The following is a 19,883-nucleotide window of genomic DNA, read 5'->3' on the forward strand; positions in this document are numbered from 1 at the left end:
TGAGAGAGTCTGGGATGGAGAGAGAGTCTGATTACTCTGGAATGCTAATGGCCACTTTCTCCATTTGGTACAGTAGCAGGTCTAGCAAGTTTAGTTTCTGACAAACAAGGTGGTTGGGATTTTTTTGAACATTTTTAAATAGTTCTAACTCACCCTGGACTGAAAAAAGAAAAGGAGTACTTGTGGCACCTTAGAGACTAACAGATTTATTTGAGCATAAGCTTTCGTGAGCTACAGCCGATGAAGTGAGCTGTAGCTCACGAAAGCTTATGCTCAAATAAATTTGTTAGTCTCTAAGGTGCCACAAGTACTCCTTTTCTTTTTGTGGATACAGACTAACACTGCTGCTACTCTGAACCGTGATCTGAGTACATTGCAGCTGATTCAGGTGCGTGCAGGCTGCTCTGCAGTGGGCAAAGGAGTGCCAACCTCAGCTTCCTGCTCAGAGGCTGCCTCTTAGTGCACCAGCTACTGATGGTGTAGCTTGTTTGCTGCTGACTTCTTGCCATTTCCTTGCACAGAAACCCGATAGCAAGTGTCAGAGCTGCAGGGTTTCCTCTCGTAATGGCTGCACTGTAGTAAAGACATCCCCTGTTGTCACTGTCTGGACACCCTTTGGACCATAACACTCAACCCGCCTAGGGCCAGATGTAGGACACTGGCCTTCTTTTACATGTTCAGAGACACTTTTTAAAGAATTCAATAGTCAAGATAAGTGTGAAATCATCTGGGGTCACATCTATTTTACAAAACTTTCACTAAGTTTGTAATGAGGTCTAGGGTTTGATAGCTGTGGGACAGGTGTAAATTTGGATGTCTAGTCAATAGCCTGCCTGTGCATTAAGCCATTGCAGACACCATAGCATCATGAGACCTCGTTAGCACCTAAAATTTTTTTTCCAGAGCTGCTAATGGGTTACACTACAGCTATAACTGAGTCAGGGAACAAAAGTGATCACCTGACCAAGTTATGTAGTCCTATGTTAGAGCATAAATGAGACCTAACAGTATTCCTGAAACAGATTAAAACCCTGGACTGTCTCATGCTTTAGCCTGGTTACTGGGATGCAGTTGGATCCCATCTACAGTACAGCTTTTGACGGTGTCTGTAGCAGGGTCTTCTGGTTCCGCTTTTAGCCTTCGTGAGATTGTGAAGGATTTAAATGTAGGCATCAGCCTCCAGGAATAGCTCCTGAAACTCATAAAATTTTTCCTTTCAGCTCTGGGGAATGCCTTTGCCCTAGCTCTCTTGGTCTTGTTGTACCAACCATCTTCACTCCAGAGGAAGAGAGATGGGAGGAGAAACCTGGAGGATGGCAAATGGTACAATGGCTGCTCCAACCAATCTGTCACGTTTATCATAGGAATCCAAGCCGGGAATTGGCTGGCTGACCTCTTTAAAACAGTGTCACTAGCTTGATCTGACTTGGGGCTGGAAGGGTAATGTTTGCAGTGCAATAACTGAATGAAGTGGTGAACCAGTAAACAGGGCACAGAGTACCATCTGCTGTGGGCATGCAGGCGGATTAATGCTGCTCAGAGTTGCTGACACAGATCCACATCTTAGAAAGGGTTTCAAACTGGGAGCAGTTGCAAGAGGACGCTAATGACTATGAGCATCACGGATAATAAAGCTCTGCTCCTAAATTTGAAAGGTGAGAGAGCTAAATAAGGAACCCGACTCATAGGGGAAATACTGGCACACAGTATGTAACAACAGTGTGATAGTTGGCTATCTGCCATTTCTGCTTTTGAGTGTAAAGCTTCTCGCCCTTTAGTGCAAAACATGTTGCACTATTGAAATGTCTGTCATAAGAAAGCTATCTTTTTCTTAAGTGTTTGTGCAAGGAAAATAATATAACACTTCCCAAAAAGACCACAGAATAATAATTGGGGAAAATCAAAGACAACTGTTTTCACTAGCAATGTAGTTACTACTTCAGGATTCAAGTCAATGTGAAACTCAATTTTTCTTTAATAATCAAAGGTCTGACAGGGTGAAAATTCTTCCCCATTGGTGCGCATGTTGGGATGTGTGGCTGGGCACGCTTTGGAGAGACCAAAGTCTGTCTATGATCTGTTTGGGAGTTTAGGTATTTTTCTGGTTAGCTGTTACTCATATGCAGGACAAGAAACTTCACTGATTCAAAGACGGCATTTATTCCACACACGGCCTTTTCTGAATGTCCTTTTTAGCCATCTTGCAGTCATGGTTGGTTTTGTGGCTTGCTATAATAGTGCTGTTCTGTGCTTGGCAGATGTGCAAGTAAATCATGCTTGGTAACTATCTCTACTGCTGAATCTGAAACGCTTTCCACCTTCCAACTCTAAGCCCCTAGGTAGGCAAATCTGTACAAGACCTGGCCCAAAGAGAACCTTTGAGGTCTCATGATCACCTTGCCTTCTTGTATATCCTGACTTGCTGGTAGGCTGATGGGATGTCCCTGTCTATCCTTCCAACCACGTAGTGCTCTCATGCATTGTGGCACCCCTTTGTCACACTGCATTATGGCTCTAGATGGGGTAGACCACTGGCTGAAAGGATGCAGAGGTCTATCCCATTGACTATCCAGGGAGTCAGGGATATGTTAAATGGACAAGTTGGGAATTTGAAGTCCCTAAAGAAGCCCTTTCTTTAGACTCAGGTCTTCCACACATTCTGCAAAGAACTGGCATTTATTCTATGGGCTTGGTTGGGTTTCCATTGTGAGAATGGTATAATTACTCTTTCCAGGCTAAGTATATAACAGTTTTTATAAAACTTACTCTGTTCAGGGTCAGAGCTTAGCTGGCAAGGGCTCAGGTTCCTGGGGATGTAGAACAGAGCAGACTGCAATAGACAGTTACTAATATAAAACCTCTGAAGACCCAGTGGTGAGTCTACACCTTTGTCCAGGCGTTGGTCTGATCTATTTCTGGCTCCTCAAGTATAGAGTAAGGTTTAAAATTGGACACATCTGTTTTAGGCTCTTAATTTTGCATGACTCTGTGATTAGGGTTGTGAGAGACATCTCCCTCCTCATCTCCTAGCCACACTTCTGCCATCTCACTGGTTTTTGTGTGTGTTGTTTTCTAATTGTACACCTGGGAGTGTCCCAGAGCTAAATACGAAACTCTGGGCTTCATTCAAGGCCACCTTTAAAACATGCTCCCCTGTAATTATCTGCCCAATGATAACTTGATCCCAGCAAATGGGCAGACAAGGTCTGCCACTTCAGCAAACACCAGCCTATCTGAGCTGTTTAAAATTATTCTTTTTTCCTAGAAGAAGTCAGCTTTAACCATTCACTGTGCCCCTTACTGTCTCCTGTGTAATGATTTTTAAGGACTTTCTAATCTGCCAGCATTGGCCTTTTCCACCATTACACACAACACTTTTTTCCAAAACCAAAAACCTTCTAATCTCTTCTACGCTAATCAATGATGGGAACTGAGCACAAGGTGTAAAACATTTGAAACTACAGAATACATAGGGTTCATAATAAATAGAATGACTTCAGCCAATGGCTGGATCAATCCCCAACACAGATAATACTACTAACAACTATTTAGTATTGCACAACATTCCTTGTGGCCCAGTCAGTGCGGGCATCACTTTTTGACGTAAGTCCCCTCAAGACGTGTTTCTTGTATGTCAGCATCTCCTGGTCGAACGTTAGTGATGGGGTTGGTTCGACTTGATCATTCCACTGCTATGTGACAAATACAAATTACAGGTAAGAAAACTAATCTGTACATTCCAACAGCAAATCTTGCCAAAGGAAAATGTCTGAGGCTCCTTACAAATCTGTGAATGTTGACACATGAAAGCGTAGTCATTCAAAATGTTTGGGCTGGTGAGCTTTTACGTGTGCAACTACTTACACGATACAGATTTATTGGTACCAAGAAATTATTAAGCCTAAATAGTATGAAAATCCATTCCTCCTTTTACCTGCTTTTAGGGCCCAAGTTCAGGCTTTGTCTTCTGCACAAATTGTGTTAGTTACATGCTGCCTAACATTCTGCCCTTTGAAAAGAAGTGAGGAAACCCTGTAGTGTTGCTGCGGCAAAATGTCTGCCCCAATTCCAGGTGGGTGAAGTGATTGCTCTGCATACTGTCCGTAAAGCACTTAATTTGAATGCAAGGATGCTTAATTTGCCCATCTGTAAAATGGGATAATGCCCACCTACTTAACAGTGGGGCATGAGGATTAATGTTTAAAGCACTTTGACTTCCTTGGATGAAGTGTGAGGGTACATTGTATGACATTTTTCTCAGATTGTCTCATCTGTGCCAGTTCTGTATGTGACTCTCCTGAGGCAGACAGGATTCTCTTCTTTTGTTCTATATCTTAATTCCCCAAGTTGTCTCATGGCCTTTCATTCACTGCCTTGAACATGGGCGCCTCCTTGCCTTGATGTTTCCAAGGCTTCTACCAATCCCAAATGCCTGCCTTGGATCGCTGAAGCATGTATGACATTTTATGTGTATTTTTGGCCTGCCTGGACTCCTTTCTGATCCCATGTCCAGAGAATTTTCCTCCTGAGCTCTCAGCATGTGTGCTACCTGCCATTAGATCAGGTTTATGGCATCACATCTGAGTTCTTTGACTCATTCTTCCCTCCTCTCCCTTTTTTAAAAAAACAGCAGTTCTCTCAACTTGGCTGGTGCTAAGGAATGCTTTATTGTGGGGGAAAAAAACCTTGCAGTCTCCTCCGAGAGCAGTATCACTTTTGGTCCCAAGGCGTGGAGCAGTGGTTTGAGCACAGAGTAGGAGCCAGGAACTCCTGAGATCTAATCTTACGTAAGACGCTAGGATCCCTCTGTGACTTTGAGAAAATCACAGCCTGTCTGTTTTCCCATCTGTAAAAGGGGATGATAAGGGAGGATTCAGTATTTTTGAGCTAGTAGTAACCACCCTATTCTAGCTCGCTGCTGGATTCACCTGAACCCGTTTATACAAGCCACAGGAACGAGAGGCTTGTTGACTTCACTTTGAAGTGTGGGCCAGGCAATCCGGAGATAGAAACAGTATTGGAGAGGTTTTCAGGCTGATGTTGATGGTATTTCTTCCTCACACCTCTGATCTCATTATCTTGTATTATGCCTGGGTGCTATGGTTGGGGACAGGGATTGCTTTTAATAACTAAAGTACAGAGTATATCTGGTTCCCTCATTCCTTTCTCTCTTGCGCTGTGCTAGGAGAGGGAGGAGATAATCCCTATATTAAGAGTGCCTACTAATGGCAAAATCCCTTGTCAAAGATTCATTGTCCCCCACCCCAAATACCCTGAGAATTTAATTGGCTCAAGGCGGAGGCCTGAGCTGGAAATAGATCAGGCCAGGCTTCCCGGTGTGCAGAGGGACAGTTGGTAATGTGAGCATCGCGCGTAGCCCCAGGCACCCTCTCTGCACGGATATTCAAACCCGACCACTGTGCTCACGCGCACCACCCCCCAAAAAGAGGATTTGTTCCAAACCTCCCCTTCCCCTCGCCTGCTTCCTTTCAGGCTTTGCAGAGGCAGGAATCTCAATCCGAAGTCCCTGTAAGTTAAAATAGAGGCAATTCTCTTGTTGCCTCCATTTCTCTCCCTTCCATTTCTTTCTGTGGCTCAGGCTACAGTAACTCGATTTAAACACCTTTTACCGTGTCTTGCAGTGCTTGGATTAGGTAGAGGGCTTGGATGGCTGGTTTCCCCCATTCCCAGACTCTCCCGGGTACAGGTTCTCCCCTCCCTAGCACCATCTTTCTCTTGGACGGGGCCAGCCTCTGTTGCAGCTGCAGTGCAAACCAGGAGCACAGGATCTTTAGCTGGCATGGTCCCAGTCTGTTGTTTCCCTGCTTTCTGTGCGTATGGTGGTGGTCTGCTTGCAGTGCCTCTGTCCTCTAAATGGCTCTCAACTTTTCCAGACTCCTGTACCCCTTTCAGGAGTCTGATTTGTCTTGCGTACCCCCAAGTTTCAGCTCCCTTAAAAACTACTTGCTTACAAAATCAGACCTAGAAATACAAAAGTGTCACAGCCACACTACTACTGAAACATGACTGACTTTCTCATTTTTACCATATAATTATAAAATCAATTGGAATATAAATATTGTACTTACCTTTCAGTGTATAGAGTATAAAGCAGTATAAACAAGCCATTGTTATGAAATTTTAGTTTGTGCTGACTTCACTAGTGCTTTTTATGTAGCTTGTTGTAAAACTAGGCAAGTATCTAGATGAGTTGATGTACCCCTTGGAAGACCTGTGTATACCCCCAAGGGTATGTGTACCCCTGGTTTGAGAATCCCTGCTCTAAGGCTGCTGTGTTCACTGGAACCCAGCGTGAGAGCAGAGTTGCCACGCAGAGAACCCTGTGTAGGTTGTGTGCTTGCCTTGTAAGATATGTGGTTAAATTTGAGTCCAGGGCCGTGCACTGGCCTAGCCAGCAGGATGGTCTAGAAACCAGTTCTTAAACTTGATTCTAACAGAGTTTAGCCCCATTCACAAGGGACAGCCAATCAACTGAACAGGTTTAGCTGGAAATGCTTAAAACACTGTCCCCAAATTCTGTTTAAAGCTCAGTGTAGAGGAGCTGTGTAGTCTAGTGTGCAATTTGGATTGGACCCTGTCTGCTGGTCAGGGGAATTGTCTTTGGCACCTAAATAACCAGAACTGTGTGTGATTTCTGGCTGACATTGATTGAAATGTCATGCAGATGGAGCTTTGCAGGCCAGGCATCTCTTCACAATAGAGGTTTTGCAGTTGGGATTGGCTTGATCTGCTTTGTACCTTCCTTTCAGGCTGCTTTTTCTTTTCTTATTTTTCCCTCCATAGAGAGGAGGTGCAGGAGAACTGTGTCCACTGGAAGAAGAAATTCACCTTTGTGTGTAAAATGAGTGCCAATCCTGCCACTGGCCTCCTGGATCCCTGCATCTGCCGAGTGTCTGTGCGTAAGGTGAGTACCCAGCCTCCACCTCTGATGCGGGAGCATCCCCAGCAGCTGGATGTATTGGTATAGCTCCGTGGCTGCCTTGTCTTGGAGGTGTGAGAGGATGCATGGATATTGAATGGTAATCAGAAGCTTTATGCTTGGGCTAGTTGAATGGAAATAGTCAGAGCTCTTCCCTCACACGTCCACCCCCACCCTCCTGCAATGTTGTTTGTAGGGGAGACGAGGGAGGTGGCACCCTGGGTGCCAGGGAGGGGTGAAATCCTGGAGGCCTCTTCCAGCATTGACAGTATGATGAGTTTCCCTTTGTTCCCACAGTAAAGCTGATGGCTCCTTTTCCTGTTTTTCTTCTTGTTTCACATTATAGGAACTGAAGGGCGGAAAAACCTACTCAAAGGTAAGAGCAAAAGAGCATGCAAAAGGACTAGAATGCTGAGCTGTCCTGTGTTCACTCAGTGCCTCTGGCCTTTCAGCGCTCTGACAAACGGCCAGCGGTGGAATTTCTCAGGAAGCAGGGCTGTGTTTTTGTGTAAAGCAGCCTGAGGAAAGAGCCGTTGGTTGTAGTTGGGGATGAAACTAATTTATTTCCCCTAAAAGGGCAGGACTGTGACTTGCTGGGACAGAATCCAGATCCCATTGAACATGCGAATTCTAGAGATGGGACTGACCAAAACCACTGACCCGCACATCCTTTAAACTTTGGGGAAGTTCTGAGACAGATGTGAACTCTGCCGCTCGGGGTCATCCCTAATGAACACGAACTCAGAGAATGTAGACTGTTACCCTGCGTTCCCCAGAATGCAATAACCAGCTTGGACAGCAGCTAGCTGTGTTATCTGACTCTTAGAACTGCAGTCTGGAGCTTAGCTGAAGCTCGTAGTGCAACAAGGCATGTTCATGGAGAGCACTATCATCTTGGAAGGGATGAACAGATTGATCAACAGAGGGGTTTTATTGTGGGACTCATTCCTTTTCTCCTTCTATCAGGCATGGTATGCATGAAACCCCATGCGCTGCAATAGAGGCAAAGGGCTATGAGTCTCTTCCCTCTTCAGACTGGGTCCTACTGCAGGAAGGAGAGATTGGGTTGGTTTAAGAGTTGCGAATCTGCACGGGGCCCAAAGCCAGCTGCTTGCATGTGAAGGCTTGTCTTTGGCCTATGTGAAATGAGCTGATAGTGTCTGTGCCCCGTGCGCAGGTGTTCTGGTTACATAAAGCCCCATCATAGTTTGCATCAATTGGCACCTTTATTGGCAGGGTCCGAGACCAAGGATGGAATCTGCTTTGGAGGCTCAACAAGGCTCTCACCCTTACATGTGGATTCAGGCCTGTGGGTGGAGGAAACTGTTGCTGCCCACGCTGTTCCTGTTCTGTGGCTAATTATGACCTCAATCTCCAGGGCTGACCATCTGTTTCTCACTCACTAACTTCACATTTTTTAAAAAGCTGTTCTTCCATTCTATAGAGCTGCTTACCCAGCAAGAGAGCCACGCAGCTGGAGGGAGGGACGTGCATGCAACACCTGGTTAACTGAATACATACATGTCTGTTCCCTTGTTAATCTATGTCCTGAATTTTTCCCTACCACTTGGAGGTGTTGGGTTGGAAGAGCCTCAGAGGGTATGTCATTTCAGAGTTATCCCATGCTTTTACTTGGGTGTTGCCCTAACACTCCCCCATGCACATAGAAACCCCTCTGATCTGAGTTTAGTGGTGCTTTAGTTCTGGGGTATCTGGCCCACCCTAGGACACAAGCTAAAGTCCAAGTGCTGTTTTTATTTGGGCTGAGAACCTGCCCACTTAGCAGTGAGGGCATAAGGTAAACCACTCAAGTGTTGATAATCCTCCAAAGCCTTCCCAGAAGGACAAACAAGTCCCCCCGCAATTTACTGGGAAAATCAGAGCACCTTACTACAACACACAAGATCCATAGGCTCTGCCCCAGAAGTCGTAGCAGTGCAGATGTGAGTGCAGCACCACTGAACACAGGAGCTCTGCTAGAGCTTTGCAATGTGGCTGCTCCCGCGGGGCTAGGCTCACCCACACGCCAATCACCCAAGCTAACTCTGCAGTGAAAACCTACCCCAAGATAAGCAGTGGTCTTGTGAGGTGCACTAGAAGGGGGTTGTGGGCGCACACGTTCTATGCGTGAGCAGGTTGCATGCAGATAAACATCCTTCCTAAACTTCAGGGCTTTTCATCTCTTTACAAACTCGTAACTTTGCTCAGTGGAACAAAATCTCCTTGAGCTGTGAGGAGATAGGAGTGGCCCCAAACAACGAAGATATCGCAGGGATCTCCGGCTGCTAACGAGGACGCCAGACCCTTGCCACCATTTCCCCCCCCCCCCCCCCCCGCCAGTTATGCTGCCAAAGTGGCTATGAGATACTGAGACTCACTTGCTGATGCTTCCGAGTGGCTTTGTGCACAGGGCAGAAGTTGGGTGTCCGTAGACCTTTGGGCTTCATATTAATGTGTCTGTGGGAGGGTGTGGGGACCGGAGCTGTTACGGATCGGGGCCAGCAGGATGTGCTGTTGAAGTGGAAACTCTTTTTCCCTCCCCCTCCTGTTGTCCCTGAACCGGATGGAAATGCCGTCAGCTGGCTGGAAAAATGAGGGAAACTGCTCTGAAAGGTTATAGCTGAGAACATCCTTTCATTAAGGGATCCTTCCTCCTGCAGCTTCTGCCTTCCAGCAGACACCTCCCTGCACTGGGAGTCTGCTTCCTGGAAAAAAAAATTCCTGGCCCCAGTGTGCTGTGTAAAGCTTTGCATCAGTTTATACCCCTGCAGTCATGGGGACCAGTCAGCTGTCTTCTGAGGGAGGGGGCCTGGGGTTTGTGCATCGGATGGTAGGGGGGTTGCGGTTGGTCCGCCCCTGGAGGAGGGTGCTGTGTAATGGTATCTTATTGGTGTATTCATGATTGTGAGCCCAAATCCCCCATTCTGGGGTACATCAGTATTTTAAACAATACTGCTAGCTGCTCCTCTCAACCTTATGGTCCCCACTAGTGTTTACTTTGACCAGCAGGGAGCCTGGGGTTTACTCTAACCTACTGACATGTGTCAAAACTACACCTGCCTTGTCCACACTAAGATTTTACCAGGTTATTCGCTAGGAAGTGGTGGTAGGAGCTGGCCATGTGTTAGCAAAGACAAGGCCTTGGTCTTGGAGCTACTTGGCATTGGAGCCTTGTTGTTCTCTCGGCCCTGAAACCATTACCTGTTCAGCTGGGCGTTGATTCGTAGCCTCGTGTAGTGAGAGCACTGGGAGAATACACTTTACCCCACTTTCTCTTTTCTCTCTGCCCCTGCAGCCCCCTTGGAGGGGTTGGTGGGGAAAAAGGAAGTGTCACGGTCCTCTTGCCTTCTCCTTAGTCTCTTGACCATCAGTTAAGTCCCAATCTCCCTTCTGGTCCCTTGCTCATTCTTATGCAGGCACATCCCAGCTGTTTAGAACTTGGCTTCCTCTGTTTCAAATACAAAATTCATACAGTAGCCATTAACTGATTTACAGTGGCACTCTATAATCCCCTGTCAGCTTCCAAGAGTGACAGGATGAAATCCCAAACGCCATTAGCATGGTGCTGACCCAGGCCCATAATTCACTGATCCAAGACATTCTAGTAGGGCAGACCTGAATTTTGCTGCCCTGTCCTGGGTTGCAAATGGAACATTGGTTTAAAAAATTGTCAGGGAAAAAAATACTGATGAACTTGAGTCATCCTTGTGATTCAAACAGCAGAAGGAATAGCATTGTTCCTTTCGAGTGTTGAACTGCTGGCCAGCATGGGAGGTTGGAGTTTTTGCTTGCCAAGAGGTAAGAGTCAGATAAAAACAGGGGAATTCTAAACTGAGCCCTACTCAACTGTTTTCAGTTTCAGAAAAAACCCACAAGATCAGAAAATGTTACCTTCAATGCTGCCAGATAGCTTTCTTTGTAATTAAGGTCTGTGCTCCCTCCTAAGAGAACCTCAATGACACCAGACCTGTATTGCAGTGTATGTTGTAACAACTTATCCTGCATTCCCTGTGAGAGAGTGGGGCCTACCCACTGAAGAGCGCCAAGCTTTTCTCTCCTCGCTGTGGGGCTGGTTAACTTGCTCAAACGCGGGGAAAGGGCAGAAACGGCAGCTGGTTCTGATTGATTAGGCTGAATGGGTCAAGGAGAAAACTTATCACCAGAAAGTGCAGAGAACATGAACAGTCCTGTTGGCTTCTTTGATTGATCGTCTAGGTAGGGGAGTCAGTGTTCATCATAAATCTTTAAAGGACTAGGAGTGCAGAGTAACATGACTGCTGCTTTTTGATTCAGGTTCTTGTATGTTGTAACGTGTATCTGATTTTGCTTCCTATCTGCTCTGCTTGTAGTTTGTTTTGCATTCTCACTCACCTGTGTCCTTTTCTTCTCTAGTTTATTAAAAGAACTAAGATTTAGAGAGACACTAATTAAAAATCTCCTGAAACATTCCCTTTCCTTCCTGTCTCTCAAACTTTCTGTTGGCTGGCTAACTACTAGGGGTGTGAGGGAAACGCTGTTCCAGGTGCACCCCATCAAAATGGCTAAGCTCTAGGGCATACACCAGAGGGTGTCTGGGGTTTACTGCATTGCCAAAGGGATTATAACTGGATATCTACAATTAAAGTGACTTCTGGATTGCTTTTCTGATGGTCTCATTCTTGTTTCTCAGAAACAATGTGTCAGTTTCATCTACAACAATATCCTTTCATCTCTTGGCTTGCAGGCTCCAGTGCATTCTGGGATGTCCTAGTACAAAGAGTGCCTTCTTATGTTTGTGTATGTGATTCTGTTTTTTCCACATCATTGACCCAGGGCCTTCCACGTCCTTGGTTATGCAACAACTGCAGGCTGGTTAACACTGTCCTCACCAGAACTACCATTGTGTTTCCTTGCTCCATACACAGGCTTCCTGCGGCTCAGAAATGTTCACCTAAGATCATGACTAGAGTAGATGCTGACATGTAACCACAGCTACACAGTGGTCTGCATAGGCATCTGCCGTGTACCACAAACACATTCTCTTCCTTAGTGCATCACACACAGAACAATCTCTTTATTGAGCTTTTTTCCCCTGTTTTCTCTTGGCCACAGCTGGGTTTTGCTGATCTGAATCTGGCAGAATTTGCTGGCTCTGGATTCACTGTCCGATGCTGCTTGCTGGAAGGATATGATACCAAGAACACCCGGCAGGATAACTCCATCCTAAAGGTGCATAGTCAGTGTCCGCGTGGGAGGGATCCTAGAGTTTGGTGCATTCTTCAGAAATCCCGCCTGAATTTGTAGTACAGGATTTTGTTCCCAGCCCTCCCACTTGCGTCCTCATGGGCAGGGATCTTTAGCAGAGAAGCACCTTACCAAAGCTAGACTGGAGACAGACAAGCAGTTTCTCACTTCCATAGAGAGCAGTCACTGATATGTACAGATATACAGTTAAACAACAGCATTCCAATAACATCCTGTATCTGCGGATAAAACATGAGCAGGCCGAAAGTCTTGAGTGCACCATTAGCAACATCTTTCTGACCAGGAGGTGCTGATACATCTTGGATATAGTGATACTAGTGGCTTAAAATAATACTCCGCTGTGTCCCTCAATCTTACTTTTGTGCTGGATGGAAAGGCAGTCCAGCTGATCCAAAGTACTGTGCAGGCTCCTGATTCCTAGATTCCCCCTCCCCCAGTATCACAGGACCCAATGCTGATATCCCCATTGATCACTGACTAGTTGGGTGGAACTGGCAGTTCCTAATGACCTGTATCATTTCTGTCTCCCATAGGTCACAATTGGAATGTCCCTGCTGTCTGGGGACCCCTGCTTCAAGACGTGAGTTGCTGCATCGTCTTCCACTCCTACGGAACCTGTTACATTTGATGGGGTTTTGGACACAAAGCTGTTCCCTGAAGGGTGGGGCTATCTACCCTGAGCTGGCCTAGATCCCTGGTAGAGCCCAGTGACGTACAAACATGATCATGTGCATCTTCTCCATAGATCACCTAGGCAATTTTATAAACCAGTAAACTTCCCCAAAAGTACAGTAGAAAAAAAGCTTATAATTAGAATGTAGGAGTCCAGATTCCCATCCCCAGCTCTGCCAAAGACTCTGTGTGACAGGCAGTTCACGTATTTTCTTTGTGCTTGTTTACCCATCTGTAAAGTGGAGAAAACATTTGTCTTACAGAGGTGTTTGTAAAGCATTTTTAGATATACAGATAGAAGGTGTTATACAAGTACAAGGTCATTTTTTGACTTCTTAGAACTGCCAGTTAGTGGTATCTACTACTTACATTTAAAAAAATTCTGACTGGATTAAGGGATTAATGGTAACAGCTACAAATGAACAGGTGAGATGAGCCATGAAAGGAGACCTGTGAGAGACTTTCTGAAGTGTGCTCCCATTTTGGCTTCTTTGCTGCTTTGTGATGGAGAAAAGAAGCATAATTTTTTTTAAAAAATTTGTTTTTTAACCTTAAAAAATATCAAGAATGTAGTCTTGATTTCTGTCCACCCCCCTCCCTGACCGGCTTTGTTGAAGGACTTTTTTTTTAAGGCAGGTGGTGATGGGAAGTGGTCCCAGGTCTGTGCTGTGATCTGTTTGTACACCTTAACTGAAGATACCCTTTCCGCCCGTGCTAGGCATTGGAGACTGTTAGCAACAAACCCCAGCTCTCGATATGAGCTGTACCGTTCTGTCATTTTGTGAGCTGTAGTAACCAATCTTGAGGCATTGGAGAGAGATTTCACTATAGAAAACAAGGTCTCTGAGAGCCACAAAATAATTGTGGTATGAGATCCTGACATTGTTTTGCAGTATTTGCATAGTGACGTCATGATAATGCCTGAAGACAGTGAATCAAAACCACAACAAATATATTGCACTATAATGTTGAAAACTCCTGACTGGGCTATATGTGCATCTCTTGGCGACTGTTCAACAAAATAACTATTTTTTTACTTCTGCTGAATGTTTCTTGGAGTTTACACATAACTTTTGCCTCTATAGTAATGTCCGTTACAGATGTGACTTTAACAACATATTTATATGGGCAAAAGCCCTAGTGTAGTTGGATTTATGCTTGCAAACATTTGCTGGTATAGCTTATTTTGTTAGGGGAACTGGTATAAACTGTACCTGTAAAAGCGCTTTTCTACTGATATAAGCTGTATCTAGACTAAGAGGATTCACCCCCTTTCCCAAATGCGCTTTTTTGATGGGGGGAGGGGATTCCAAAGATTTTAGTGGACAGTTCTCGTGTCCTGTGTTTTAAAAAGGATGTTGAAAAATTGGAGAGGACATGGGAGAACCAAAAAAACCCCTTACAGTGAGAGAATAAAGAAGTGCAATCTGTTCAGTTTATCTAAAACATTGTGGAGCTGAATTGATTATAGAGTATAAGTGACCTTGTAGGGAAAAAATGCTGACTACCGAAGGGCTAGTTCAGAAGGGCATAACAAGAACCAGTGGCTCGAAGTTAAAGCCAAATTCAGATTAGGCTCACACTTTTAGTAGTGAGGGTGATTAGCCACTGGAACAAACTTATCAAGGGAAGTGATGGATTCTCTGTCTGGATCTCTTCAAATCAAGATGCTTTTTGGAAGATATGCCTGAGTCAGTCACAAGTTATTGGACTTAATCCAGGAATAACTGAGTGAAATTCTCTGGCTTCCGTTATGCCAGAGGTCGGACTGAATGAATTTTATGGTTCCTTTTGGCCTTAAAATCTATAAAATAGTCTGAGTTGGCTTTTTTTAAGTGACCAGTTGAGTGGACAAAAGACTTTTTTTTTTTAATCACTTGTCAAGTAGTAATTTTGCTAGTTCTCTGGCCACTGTAGTCTTCTAAACTAGACAAAGACCTGAATTTCTAATGTAAAAAAATAGCAGAAAAGCAAAGGTTTTGCTGTGTTCCCTACTTGCAGAACTCCTTACAGGCTTGCATCCTTCCCCACAAAGAAGCAAGAAGGGAGTGGCCCCCTTTGTCGGTCACCTCCTCAAGCTGCCAGTTCTGCTTAGGTAATTTGTGTCATGTCCTGTCTTTTGGCTATTGCAGGCCTCCTTCCACAGCCAAATCTATCACCATCCCGGGACAGGACTCCTCCCTGCAGTTGACCTGTAAGGGCGAGGGGACGACCAGTAGCATCAGCAGCTCAGCCACTTTTGGAGCAGTGCGCCCGGCCAAGTCGAGACCCACCATTCTCAATCCAGGTACAGGCCCTCTGTGCTCAAGACTGATACAGCACTTTGTTGTTCCAGGATTCCATTAAGCTTACTGTAGCGCTTGGAAGGTTAACGGATCTGTGCATTGCACGCTCTCCCTCACCCGTTCTAGTGTCTTCGCTAACTAAGAAACCTGTAAGACTCTCTCTTAAATGTAGCTGAGCAGCGGGAACATGAAAGTGCAGCACATGTATTTCTGTTAACAGAGGAGAGACACATTCAGGCAGTCCCTGCAATGGCTTTATCTTGCAGTCCTCTCTAAGGTGCCCATCACTGTGATTCCTCCTGTATTCAGTGACACTGTTCACCCCTCCGCTTTTAGGTTTGCTTAGGCTGATGTTTAGAAAAGTTCCTGCGCAGCTTTTAGTGCTTCAGAGTCTGAGATCTAATGGCCTCATCCCACCTGCTGAAGCAGAGTTCCTAGACTTCCATTTTTCAAGGACATTGCAGCCTCCCCTGGCTCCCCTCTTTAAAGTGATTGGGCTCCAAATATACCATGACAGATACATAGTGCACCAAAATCTGGAGCTACCCAGTTCACCTCAGTGGGTGAGAAAAGGGTAAATGAGGGTCTTTATAAAACCTGGCATACGTGTTTACCCAGGAGACCAAAAAGGCTCCTTACAGCCCTTTCACACACAGGCGGAGATGGGGAAATCGGGAAATTCAGAGGGGGCGCCGACTCTTCAGGCCACATTCAGAGGTGATGTAATGATGGTGAAACTCACCCTTATGAGGGTAGAAGAGCGGGGGGTTATAGTAGTAAGAAAAGCAGCTAACAGGAAGGAGTCCTTCCCCTTCCTTGTTTTATATCTTACATCTGTCCTCCATTAGCCTCCCCCTTGGGCTGAGTTCCAGTCTGAGCTTTACCATCATCTGACTCAGACCCCACATCCAACTTGTACCTGTGTATATGAGGGAAGGATGGATTCAGAGCCTTAACTGGCAATCCACCTCACTCTTGTCAGCCTGTCACAAACTCGGTACATTTCCCTACCTGTTGAGGATCCTCCCGCATCTGTGTTGGAGCTTTGAGAATCCTGCCCCTTTTGGTTTTTGTACCACCCTCTGTCACTCTTCACTTGAAAAGTCCTGTATTATGGCCTTCGCCGTACTCCACAGGCTGCTGTTGGTCTGAGTAGTGAAGAGCCTATAAATAGCACCTGATCTCTTGCATGGCGTGCACCAAGCTGGCTTAATATTTTTCAAAGCTGTCTTTTACTTATGAAATAGCTTCAGACGTGACCTGTCATCTCCGTGGGCTTGAGGGATTGGAGATCCCTGGTAACTCCAGAGTTGGGCACCCCATCAGCCACTGGAATGGGTGACTACTGACACAGCCTCTCACTGCTTCTGTCATCAATGGTCCCTGGCAGCTTCTAGCTCCGTGCAAGTCAGTGCAGAGCAACAAGTGTGCACCCTTCCAGCCTTCCCTGGCCCTAGTGCAACAACGTCCCCATCCAGTCTTTCTGTGGGAAGTGGTGAGCTGGCTGGCTGAGAGATAATGAGTGCTCCGTTGTTTGACAGGTGTTCCAGAGGAACCAGACCAGAATCTGTCTAGTCCAGAGGAAGTATTCCACTCAGGGCATTCACGGAACTCCAGCTATGCCAGCCAGCAGTCCAAAATCTCCGGTAATTGTTGACCTGCTGAACTTTGGCATCAGTGCCCAGGAAGGCGCAGGTCTTCAGATCTCCAAATCTGTTTTTCTGTGGCACTCTCCTCCTTTGAGAGTGATTCACAGCCACGCCTCTGACCTCCAGCTGCTCCTGAGCCTGCCTTCTGAACTCCCAGTTTTGTGATGACTGCAGATCTGATCTGATCTGTGTAATCCTCTGCCTTTGTGGACTAAGGTTCCTTTCCTCCTCAGTGAAATGTCCCTGCCCTGACTGGAGACTTGGCTATTTGCACTGTGTTGCTGTGGGATGGTAGGTTTGGTTTGTAATGAGTCTCTATCCACAGGTTATAGTACGGAGCACTCTCGCTCCTCCAGTATGTCTGATTTGACCCACCGCCGGAATACGTCCAGCAGCAGCAGCGCCTCTGGGGGGCTCAGTATGACAGTGGAGTGTCCTGAAGGAGAACGGGACCACAAACTAGACAAGCCACCTCGCCCCCCAAGACCAAACATCCTTTTGGAGAGATCATCCCGGTAGGTACAGTGTAAAGATGATATCTCTGTGGAAGGGGTAAGGCCTAGAAACAAAGGATCCTTCACTCTTCCTTTACCTTTATGGCCTCAGATTTGCTGTTGCTATAATCTGAAAGGAAGAGGCTATAGCTAAAGGACACAGACATCACTGCAGCCTGTGACCCTAGGGGCTGAATCTGTTTTTTTTTCCCCTCCCAGAAGGAAAAAGGATTCAGTGGAGAGTCACCCAACGTGGGTGGTTGATACTAGGATTGATGCTGACGACATAGTGGAGAAAATTATGCAGAGTCAGGATTTCTCAGACGTCAGCAATACTGAAGGTGAGATTAATACGAGGCGCAGAGGGGAGACTTGCTGCTCCTCTTCCAGCCTTAGCGACATTCATCAACCTCTCTAATCCCAGCTCTGGCATCACCCGATATTGCCTCCCACGCCCCTGTAATTTGCTGTTAGTACTTGCTTGAAGTTTCAGTGGCAGATACCTTAAAGGGACCCCACTGATGTGAAAACTGCATTTCCTTCTGAAAACGGTATGTACCTGTTACTGTTACAAGTAACTGCAGCCGTGAGGCTGGAGGCAAACAGTCCTTCTCTTTTCCATGTTTACTTTTGACAGCACTTCATGTGTAATCAGTTTCTCTGCTCTGCTGCTCAGTTGGATCACCCTCCTGCATAGGTCTGGGGGCAGCTCCTGGGCATGCTTTTTCCCATGCTGTGCAAGAGGGTGTTTGCCAGTAGCAGCAGCGGAAGCAGGGTAGGTGTGTGCACAGAGAGGGGAAGGAGGGGTTCCTTACTGGCACTCAGGGGAAGGAGGGGTTCCATACTGGCACTCAGGCCTGACCAGAAGACCCTTAAGAATACTGCAGAGGAGGAAAAAAGCCTTATCAATCTTTTTAAAGGAATTGAAACCAATGTTTTTAAAAATTGGTCAGTTTAGGGAAAATTTCAAATAGTCCTCTTTTAAAATAAATGCTTTTTTTTAAACTAATTTTCTTACCTGTTATACAAACCACAGCTTAGATTTACTAGAACTCAAAACTTTAATCTAATTTGGTGTTCATTACTCACACAGTTCACGGTGTGCGTTTCTGTCAGCTTGGATGATTAAAAAGGAGTTATCGTGCTTCATTAATGAATTTGCACTTCACTCTCTGTGGGAAAACTAGACAGAACAGGGTACCTCCATAGTGGTGTAATGATGAAATTGCAAATGCTGCAGGGGAATGTTTTTGTCTGTTTGAGTTTTTAAAATCATATTAAGGACTCCTTAATTCATGACGTGGTTTAGAAGTTTATAAAAACCCAACCTAGCCATCAAAACCATATTCATTAAAATTTGTTTTTAAAAGTTTACTCTTCCAAAGTCTGATTTGCCCCAGGGGTCTTTCGTAAAGCAACGAGGAGAGGGAGTTCCACGAAGCTTCACAACCATCAGAGCAAGAGTGTAAACTCACCCACGCTCACAGAAATGGAAAGAAAATGGATTTTTTTCCCTTGTTGAACATTGTGTAACATGGACCAGAGGGAACATCTGGGGATGGTCAGGAAGGACTGTGGATTTTACTGTCTTTTCTTCCTCTTCTCCTATCCGCAGACAGTAACCTGAGGTTGTTTGTGAGCAGAGATGGCACAACTACACTGAGTGGGATTCAGCTGGGAAACAGGTATGACTCCTGAAAGGTTGGTGGACACTGGGGCTCGGTAAAGATAGGTAAGCTTGTTCTTTGTGTTTAGGAGACTTTCACCTCACCTCAGTAGAGATTTCTGAAGATTGTGTGATACATGATGGCTTTGTTCCCACATTAATACTCTTGGGATCCCTTTAGTCACAGGATGCAGCTGTGCTTGTGTGTATTCAGAGCTCAGCAGAAGCTTGACTAGGGTATTTGATCTTGGCTGCTAGAATGGGGACAGAGGGAAGGTGTGCAAAAGTACAGAACAGTCCAGGGTTGGTCTATCTTTCTCTGCTTTCAAAGCCTGGTCAAGGCAGGCAACTTTGTTGTCCCCTGCTGGATTGTAGCAAAACTGCAAAGCCTAATTCATTCTCCATTCTCAGCTGCATGCTTTCCTGTGTCCATTCAGAGCGCAAAAAGAAAAGGAGTACTTGTGGCACCTTAGAGACTAACCCATTTATTTGAGCATAAGCTTTCGTGAGCTACAGCTCATGTCATCGGATGAAGTGAGCTGTAGCTCACGAAAGCTTATGCTCAAATAAATGGGCTAGTCTCTAAGGTGCCACAAGTACTCCTTTTCTTTTTGCGAATACAGACTAACATGGCTGTTACTCTGAAACCATTCAGAGCTCGTTTCTCTGTGAGGAGAGATGCTATTAAATAGTGTTCCCATAATGCTTTGCGCTGCCATAGCGCCTTTTATCACAGGATCTCAAAGCCATTTACGTTCACTAAACCTCACAAGCTCCAGGATAAGTGGAGTTTGGGGTGAAGTGTCTAATACAAAGTCACACACCAAGTCAGTGGCGAAGCTGTGACTAGAGCCCTGGAGTGCTAAGGCTTTCACTGCTCCAATAGACAGCTTCTCCTCTGGAGCCTTTCCAAATGTCCTCTGCCTAGCCTCT

General features: G+C 45.6%; 1 protein-coding gene across 3 annotated transcripts in view; it reads left to right on the forward strand.

Moving 5' to 3' along the window:
• Positions 1 to 19,883, forward strand: part of EEIG1 (estrogen-induced osteoclastogenesis regulator 1) — a 45,325-nt gene that overhangs the window by 20,126 nt on the left and 5,316 nt on the right. For all 3 annotated transcript variants that reach the window (XM_048822955.2, XM_048822956.2, XM_075120621.1), the window contains exons 3-11: positions 6,805 to 6,925; positions 7,287 to 7,316; positions 12,032 to 12,148; positions 12,718 to 12,764; positions 14,989 to 15,143; positions 16,683 to 16,787; positions 17,116 to 17,305; positions 17,504 to 17,625; positions 18,900 to 18,969. In XM_048822955.2, the coding sequence (XP_048678912.2) occupies positions 6,805 to 6,925; positions 7,287 to 7,316; positions 12,032 to 12,148; positions 12,718 to 12,764; positions 14,989 to 15,143; positions 16,683 to 16,787; positions 17,116 to 17,305; positions 17,504 to 17,625; positions 18,900 to 18,969 (957 nt within the window). The remainder of the gene's footprint in view (positions 1 to 6,804; positions 6,926 to 7,286; positions 7,317 to 12,031; positions 12,149 to 12,717; positions 12,765 to 14,988; positions 15,144 to 16,682; positions 16,788 to 17,115; positions 17,306 to 17,503; positions 17,626 to 18,899; positions 18,970 to 19,883) is intronic.

The sequence above is a fragment of the Caretta caretta genome, chromosome 16, assembly GCF_965140235.1.
Source record: "Caretta caretta isolate rCarCar2 chromosome 16, rCarCar1.hap1, whole genome shotgun sequence".
NCBI lineage: Eukaryota > Metazoa > Chordata > Testudines > Cheloniidae > Caretta > Caretta caretta.